At 41.1% G+C, this 9,650-nt stretch overlaps 1 protein-coding gene across 1 annotated transcript in view; it reads right to left on the reverse strand.

Annotated features, from left to right (window-relative positions):
• Positions 1–1,569: 1,569 nt before the first annotated feature.
• metrn (meteorin, glial cell differentiation regulator) overlaps positions 1,570–9,650 on the reverse strand; it is a 46,768-nt gene continuing 38,687 nt past the window's right edge. The window contains exon 4 of the mRNA XM_043711118.1: positions 1,570–3,621. Within this exon, the coding sequence (XP_043567053.1) occupies positions 3,305–3,621 (317 nt within the window). The 3' untranslated portion in view covers positions 1,570–3,304. The remainder of the gene's footprint in view (positions 3,622–9,650) is intronic.

Raw genomic sequence — 9,650 nt, forward strand, 5'->3', positions numbered from 1 at the left:
GAAGCGCGAGCCCTAGTGGGGAAAGCCCAGTATGGAGCGAATGCAGGCTTAAGGCTTAGGAAAGGAGTGTCATGAGCACACCAACCACCCCCTCCCCCCCAAAATATATTTAAGGAGATAACCCTGACCTCAACTTGTTATTTCATTTAAAGGCAAATGTAAGTTATTCCAACTGTGATTCGATTGGCCCACACTAGGTTTTAAGCAAAACACACAGAGAATCAGATGTACAGTGAGGAAAAAGACCCTTCAGTCCAACTCGTCCATGCTGACTAGATATCCGTAATTAGTCCAGTCCCATTTGCCAACACTTGGCCCATATTCCTCTAAGGAGAAAGTGAGGACTGCAGATTCTGGAGATCAGAGTCTAAGAGTGTGGTGCTGGAAAAGCACAGCCGGTCAGCAGCATCAGAGGAGCAGGAGAGTCAGGAATGAAGAGCTTACGCTTGAAACGTCAATTTGCCTTCTTCTTGGATGCTGCCTGACCAGTTGTGCTTTTCCAGCACCTCACTCTTCGCCCCATAGCCCCCCAAACCCTTCCTGTTCATATACCCATCCAGATGCCTTTTAAATGTTGTAATTGTACCAGCCTCCACCACTCCCTCTGGCAGCTCATTCCATACACGTACCACCCTCTGAGTGAAGAAGTTACTCGTTAGGTCCCTTTTAACTTCATTTCTTTATTTTTTTGACTTTATACTAAGAAGAACTGTAGTAGTGGACTTTTTAAAAAGCTACTTCTTTATTTTTCTATTTTTACACCTACGATTTTGTACTTTGAACTGAATGGTGACATTGCACAATTTTCACTGTACATGTGACAGTAAAACCTAAATCTAAATGGAGCACAGGAAGTGATCATTCAGTCTACTGTGATATGATATAAACAATTCACATGGACACTATTGTGAATGGCAACTTGTTTCAGGTTTAATAAACTTTTCAAATGTGAAAACATTTTTTTTAAAAACAGGAGGTACATTCTTAAAGAACAAACTATAGCCGTATTTATACATGGAGACTCAGAAGGTCTCAATTGTTCCATCCACTGAATTCAGGATTGTTTTTAAGCATAAATATTTACACCATGTACACCCTAGTTAGCTGCAGACACACAAACACAATGAAGAACATAGAAAATAACATTACTGTAAATATTTTACATGAATGTGCAGTTGACAGCACCATGTTGCTTCAGTACAACGTTTGGAAAGCCTAAGAAAGTTCTAATCTTTAACAAATGCACAGTAAAGGTATCAGTCAATTTTATCACTTGGTCCAGGTTTAATTCAGGATTGGATAAACGTACAACTTGAAGTCCCTTTAAATTAAACTTTTCAATTTTAAGAGTTGCTAAAGTCTTTGAATATCGCGGATTGGTTTTCTGTTCAGTGGTAGGCATTTTGTAAACTTCAGAAATTCACTAGTGCCACATTTTCCACTTCAAATCAGAATACAGGTCTTAGTCACAGAGTCAAACAGCACGGAAACAGACCCTTTGGTTTAACTAGTCCACATCGACCATGTTCTCAAACTAAACTAGTGCCACCTGCCTGCATTAGCCCGTATCTCTCCAAACCTTTCATATTCGTGTACCTGTCCAAATGTTTTTTTAAATGTTGCAACTATATCTGCATCCACTACTTCCTGCAGTTCATTCCATACATGAAACACTACTAAAACTCTTGCCCCTCGTGTTCTTTTTACATCTTTCTCCTCTCACCTTAAAACCATGCCCCCCCAATTTTGAACTCCCTCGCCCTAGGGAAAAGACTCTTGCTATTTACCCTATTTAGGCCTCTCATGATTGTATAAATCTCTAAGGTCACCCTTCAACCTCCAATGGCACCAATGAAAGAAATCCAAGCCTATGCAGCTTCTATTCATAACTCAAACCCTTCACCCCTGGTAAATGTCTTCTGAACCCTCTCCGATTTAATCGTATCCTTTTCTTTAACTGGGCAACCAGAACTCTACACAGTATTCCAGAAGAGGCCTCACCAATATCCTGTGCAACCTCAACATGTCACAACTCCTGTACTCAAAGGTCTGCTAAAAGCCTTCTCAACCACCATATCCATATGTGATGCAAACATCAAAGAACTATGTACTTGAACCCCTAGGTCTCTCCGTTCTACAATATTATCCAGAGCCCTACCATTAATTGTATAAGTCCTGCCCTTAGCCTTTCCCTGCTTAAAGACATGCACCCACCCCATTCCAAATTCCCAAATCCCAAACACTCCTAGTTCTTCAGGTTTACTGAGAACATGAATTTGTCAATGTTGTAAGTGTTTGGTGCAATATTTACTACTTTATTCACAAAAGAGAATGTGAGGACAAGAGCTCAGCTTTCTGTTAGGGATCATAAAAAAAAAGGCAATAAACTCCATTGCCTTGAATGAGATGAATGGGGATCGTATAGTTTGAGAGGCAGGATCATGTGGTGCAAAGGGAATGCGTGAATAGATGCCAGGGATCCATAAGAACATTAACTGGAAGAGATAAAAACTATCGATATTGCAGAACTCAATTTCTTGTTACCAATACTGATGTGTTCAGTATTTGAACTGTTATATCGGACTTAGCATTTCCAATTTTATCGATTGCAGTTCTCGCCTGTTAACTCTGCACCAAATAAAAATTATAAATATAACAAAAATATACAAAGTAAACATTCTCTTCTTGAATCACGGAAGGTTTGATCAGGCTGTCCTTCAGGCACACAATTAGAAATGCACTGGCCACATGCAAAAACTGCCGTCATTGACAGGTCAACATTTTCTGTGTTACTGGCTAAGTCGTTTAGGTTAAAGGATCTTTATTATGCAACTACAGGATCGTGCAGCCTGTATACTTTATACATGGAAAGTTCTATCAGGATGCAAAACCGTTTGTTGTCAAGCCATGGAGTGTTCCACAAGTGTTTGAACATGAAACTATTTTACAAATTTAATCTTCGACCAGAATCGACTCCCTCACAAAGCCTGACTGATTGCACATTGTCCAAGGCAAACAGTTGAAAATGAATCATCTCTCCCATCCTCTGAGGGACATACGGGGTTGGGCTTTGCAATAACAATTGTTCCCATCGGGCAATAAATCAACCCCACACAGTGTCCTTTGCACAGTGAGAGGTTACCAGCACAGTCACAGTCACTCTCGCTGAACAATGAAGCAACCATCTCCAAAGCCTTCTCTTCAGGGATTCTCTTCACAGTGCGATTCTCAATGGACCACGGTGGCATATGTTTTACACCCCTTTCCTGCCGGGTTAAAATTCGGCATCATTACTTCAGCAGCATCAGTCTGACTCAATCTCACACTGATTCTCGTGTGCTTCTTTGGCCACTTCGGAGATCCTCTTGAAATCTTTGTAGCGAGGTGCACACCCAAGCCATGCCTCCCCAAAGTGGACATGACCTGTGAAAATGAAGGTCCCGACTCCTTGCTTCACCCCACACTTCAAAAATGTCCTGACTTCTCCAAACGATTTTCCGTATTTTCCTATCGGGTGAAAGAGGGTATACTTCTGTCTATAAATTTTGGTGGTGCTCACGCTAACGATAGACTCCTGTCGCTCTGCATCATGGAATACCGATCGAATGTGACCCCGCACCACTGGGAAAGAAAACAGAGAGAAAAGATCTTAGCGTCTTGTGAGTACTGCATGACAATATCTTAAAGACACCAGCAAAACCATTTCTTTGATCCAGCAAAGTGGATCTTGACTTTGAGAGAATGCATACTCAGCAAACGAGTCAGTGACCTGTTCAACGTTTCATAGAATGCCGACAGTGTGGAAGCAGCCCATCGAGTTCCCCAACCATATCGGCAATTTAGCATGGCCAAACCACCTAATCTGCACATCTTTGGATTGTGGGAGGAAACTGGAGCACCCGGAGGAAACCCACACAGACCTGGGGAGAATGTGCAAACTGTGCACAGACATTCACCCTAGGGTGGAATCTAATCAGGGACTTTGGCACTGTGAGGCAGCAGTGCCAACCACTGAGCCACTGTGACACCTTTAATTCCATTAGTCAATGGAAATAAAAATAAGTTTTATTCTGTCTCACTACGTCAAGATCCACTCTTTTCCAGTATCATCCTGGTAAAGCTTTTCTGCACCCTCTCCAATTTAAGAAGATCCTTCCTACAGCAGGGGACCAGAACTGTACAAAATACTCCAAAGGTGACCAAACCAGCATCTTGTACAACCTCTGTGTAATTCCAACTCCTGTACTCAATACTCTGAGCAATGGTGGCAGGCATGCTAAAGGCCTTCTTAACCACCCTGTCTACCTGTGACGCAACTTTTAAGGAACTATGCACCTGAATGTCCAAGTCTTTGTTTGACAACACTCCACGGTACCTTACCATTACCTGTGTATAGTGAGAAATTAACTACTACCATTGCTGCTAACTGCACTTTTATTGCTCACTGGCTGGCTATCTGGAAGTGAATATTGTTCTGAATGCTAATAAGGAGAGACCTCAGTGCTGGCCCCTACTTTCTAAGGCCAGCACATATTAACATTTGTGACTGAAGGAAACTTCAGACAAATTTCAAGTATTAAGTGACAGTCTTTTCAAATTATAATTGTGCTGTTTGGTGAAAGTTACATCTGCAAGTTAAACTGTCAAAGTTGTGTCTGTAATGAGAGCACAGAAAAATACACAAGATGCACCATTAAAATTCAAAACTTTTCATCCCAATTGTGAGAAGTGATTCTATCTTGCGGTGGTCTTATTCTGTACAGTGTAGTGGACATCATTCCATCTAATTTCCAAATACAGAACACATCTGTATAATGTAGAACAGGGGCAGTGAGTCCGTCCCAATCAATAGCAGAAAGAGACCTCAAAATATGCTGCCCCTTGAAGTGAGACCCTGTTATAACTCATTGGAAAACCACTAGAGTAGTCCAAAATTTAGCATACCGGCTACCTGGCCCTAAGTGGGAGTCTCCAGTCACTTTTTGCAGTTTGGCAGACAAAGGTTTGCCCCCACCTCCTCCCCATCCCAACCAAGTGCATCAATATGGAGAGGGTGCATCCTCAACTCATTGAGAACCTTCTGTACAGTTAAATGATCAGTATCCCAACTGAGACAAGATACAGCAGGTTTGAACAGGAGAACAAATGGGGCATTAGCAAGAGGGTAGAGGTTGCCAATGAGGTTCCCAAACCATACAGTAAAACCACTTTCCTACCATTTCAGTCGACCCCTGACACAAGGGACAGCTTTGGCTGTGGTCTCCCATTTGCTAATAAAGTCCAGGCAAGTCCCTGGGTTCCATCCTGTGCGCAAGTTGATTTGTACCCAAGCCGGAGCACAGTGCAGCATAACAGAAAGTGGCTGTTCTGAAACAGGAAATGCCTGTATGCCGGATCTTTAAAATTGGGTCGAAATCCTGGAATTTCCTCCCTGATGGCATTGTGGGTCAAGCCACAGCAGCAGCAACCCACAGCACATGGACTGCAGCGGTTGAAAAAAAAGGCAGCTGACCACCATCTTCTAAAGGGGCAACTAGGAACGGGCAATAAATGCTGGGCCATCAGCGATACCCACAATAAATGCTAGCCCAGTCAGCGATGCCCACAATGCACAAATGAATAACTGAGAAAAGAATTACACTCCAGTGTGGGATTGCAGGCTTGTGGAGGTAGGGTTGGAGACTGGGACTAGCTGGGTAGCTCTTTCAGGAGCTGGTACAGACACAATGGGTTGAACTGCCTCCTTCTGTGTTGTAAAATTCAATGATTCTTAAGCACGAGCGATCGTAAAGTGGATGCTTGTGAAAATCAGGGACCATCTATACTTTGCAAGGGTTTCCTATTTTGCATCCACATATCTATGACATTTCTCAGAGGCTTGCATGGTTATGTCCCAGTACCACCAAAAAAGTGCTTCACTACATCAGGACACAGCAGTTTTGACCGGGTCACCAGTGAAAACAATACTCCAGTATTGTGTGCAATTAAAATAAAAACTAAAGAAGAAATTTTAAAAATTAAATTGCATTAAAAATGCATACAAGGAAACAATGATATCTGGCTCAGAGCTTCTCTAACCTCTCCCAATGTAAAAAGTCACATTGACTCCCCTCTTCATCACTCAGTTGAAACTTACAGTACGTTATAGAGATTGCACTCAAGTATGAAATTAAATCAACTCCTAAAAGTATTAACGTGTGGCATCATATAATTCCACATTTACATTTAATCCATTGACTCGACAAATGCTTTAAATTGTAGACTTGTGAACCAAGATTTTTGGAAATGGAATTCAATTATCCCAAGCTGCATAGGAACCAAATCCTTGCAAACGTTGGAAACCAGGAATTTCAGTCATTTTGTATGTGCCTGTTGATATGGATGAGGCAATTAACCATCGACATTTTTGAAAGCTGCTTTAAAAAAAATCACATTAAATAAGAATAGAGAAGAAAAAAAATGATAAGAAGTGCCAGTAAACTCTGACAAAGGCGGTCTTGAATTGATTTTGTGAGCATGGACAAGATTAAAATTAAGGTTTATGCTGAGTCTTTTGCCCCACTTTTATCTGTCAGGTTAACCCTAGACCACACAACCTCAGATTAATGATAATTCTCTGCAGTGCTAACGCATTTAAACAGGATATTTATTCTAGATAAAGACCGTTGTGTGCTCATGCCTCCAATAAAAACTAAATAAATCATTACTCATTACGCAAGCTACAATATTCTGTACTGCAAAATGGTGTTAAAATGAATGGAAATTTCATTCATTCTGAAGGGGATCTTACCATTGTACAGCCAACATTCTATGGAATTTCAAACTCAGTGTTTCAGTTACCTCCCCCAACTCCCCCACAGCTCTCCCCCACCCCCATCAGCCCCCAATTTCCTAGTTCATTCCTCTCCTTTTCCAATGTAAGAGTGGCTATTATATTCTTACTTTGGTACCAATGACTCTTTGTGTCTATCTCATTAAAGGCGTGAATCAAGTCAGTGTACATGAATTTGGTCACTTATGATATTACAGTAAAACACAAACTTGTTCAAACCACACACACACACACATTTTCTCAACTTAATCATTCGCAGGAACCTTGACCAATTTCCTCCCTTGCTGTCTAGCCTCAGATGCTATCATACTCCTCATTACCATCATCTAGCAGAACAGGAATTAAGTTTGGGGTCTCCGAATTCCACAGCTTAGTTTGAGATTATCGGGTCCATGAACTCACTGAATAATGAGGAAAAGCCACATTACTTTATTAATTTAAAATAAAAGGAAGTACTAACAGAATTTACTGAAACATTTAAAAAATCCTTCAATCAAATGGGACAATTGTCAGAGAAATGTTCACATCACAATGTTATTTCAATAAATGGAGCAGGACACAATATAGATGGAAGATAAGGGCTGAAGGCACCTTTTCACGTGTAGAAACATTTTATGTTTTCAACAAATCAAATGTAGATTCATATTTTTCCGCAAATCTGCAGACATATCATAACTGGTGCATATATAACTGTATAAATGAGACAAAATAGATCATCTTATGAACCTGATAAAGTAAAAATACAGGTCCTTCTGCTATAACACGCATTTCGTCAATGTGAATTTACTAACGCAGTTAATGAATTGGGGGAATGTTGTTTCCACAGCATGAACATTTAAAAAGTGTGTTGGCTGTAATGTGATTACATCGCCAACACTTTAAGCACCATTCCTTAAGCGTGATTTTTCTATAACATGGGTTGTACAAGAACACAACCATCGCGTTATAAAAGAACCAACGTTACGTGCCAATTTACAAAACATTAACAGCCATGTGCTTCCATCAATATATTTATAATATGTCACTGTAAATATGCCAACAAAAGTGAGTTTTGATGTCTTTAAGATTCATTAAGTAGATGATTTACAGACTAGATCTTTGATAGAATTCAGACTAATTGACATGTCATCCAAAATCCCAACTACTAAAAAGGTGAAGCAAGCCAATTAACCAATCCAAATGTCATCTCACGAAACTCTAAAGTAGCATTTTCCCATTAAATCCACAGCCCCTGCCAATGATTGAAGGCGGCAGTGATGGCTGCAAAGACAGTCAGTGGAACATACCCCAGGAGGAGGCTGACCTAAACTCTAGGCCAGGGCTAGGCTCGGGGAGATAAGATTTTAAAATCTGGACTTCGTCCTTTCCTTTGGATAAGGATTTTAAGATCTGGAAAATTTTTGGCTCAGTTTCTTTTATTTCCGTTTTTTTTTAAAAGCCTAGTTTTGTCTTTTGTACAATGGGAGAATGGCGACTTTGTATACTTTTCACTGTACTCCTGTTCCTGAGTCCATGTGACTATAAAATCTAATACAAAGGAGAATCCAAATTTCCTCACGGATTACTTACAGGATTAATCAGTTTCCAAATCAATAACTTCACAACAAACTGAGATGCTTTAAGACCGGGAGGAGAAACCATGGCAATGAGCCCCCTCATTGTGATTATTTGGAAGACCATAGGCTACTGCTCATGAACGGGAAGTGCATCAGCAATTTTTTTTTAAAAAGTTCATCTCTCTGCAAAGAGTTGGCATCTATTTTCTAACATGCTTAGCAAAATTACAGCTAATCTATTGTCAAGATGATGTGATGCAATTTTGTTTCTTGTTTGACGGTTCAAGGAACTGGCAAACTACCACATTCGCACAGAGAGTTCAGAGAGAGAGAGAGGGAAGGCCAATCGGAAAGGCTGGGAGAGGTGGGGACAGTGGGATAGTGTGGGGTTTGTTAGCAGGGTGCGGTCGACATGTCCCCTTTAACCTGACATATATTTAAACTCGCAAATCAGGGCTTTATTCGACCAAGGCAGGATAAATTACTCACTGGCCATTTACTTTCAGTAGACCGTAAAAGCAGCAGCAGTTTGAGATCACTAATTATAGTTAGTGCTCCCAGTGTGTGTGCAACCCATCATTAACCCATCCACTGCCAGCAGCCTATTTTCAGTTACACCCCAATGCTGTGCAAATGTGCTATTTACAATTTTTTTTCTCACAAGTTTATTTTTCATCCTTATTTATTTCCTGGGACATGGGCAGTATTGGCTGGGCCAGCATTTATTGCCTGTCCCTAGTTGCCCCTTGGGATGGTGGTGATGAGCTGCCTTCTTGAACCACTGCAGACCCACAATACAGTTAGAGGGAATTCTAGGATTTTATCCCAGTGAAGGACTGGTGATAATTTCCAAATCAGGATAATTGGAGGGGAACTTGCAAGTGGTGGCCCCGGTATCTACTGCTCTCATTCTTCTGGATGGAAGTGGTTGTGGGGGTTCAGAAGTAGCTGCTGGAGGAGCCTTGGTGAGTACATCTTTTACATGATACACATTGCAGCTCTTGAGTATTGGCAATAGAGGGAGTGAATGGTGAAGGTGGTGCCAATCAAGTGGGCTGTTTTGTCCTGAATAGTGTTAGTTTCTTGCACGCCGTTTGAACTATATGCCTCCAGGCAAGTTTGGAGCATTCCTGACATGTAGTTCCAAGGAGAAAGCGAGGGCTGCAGATATTGGAGAATCGGAGTTGAAAAGCATGGTGCTGGAAAAGCACAGCAAGTCAAGCAGCATCCAAGGAGCAGGAGAATCGACGTTACAGGCATAA

The sequence above is a fragment of the Chiloscyllium plagiosum genome, chromosome 21, assembly GCF_004010195.1.
Source record: "Chiloscyllium plagiosum isolate BGI_BamShark_2017 chromosome 21, ASM401019v2, whole genome shotgun sequence".
NCBI lineage: Eukaryota > Metazoa > Chordata > Chondrichthyes > Orectolobiformes > Hemiscylliidae > Chiloscyllium > Chiloscyllium plagiosum.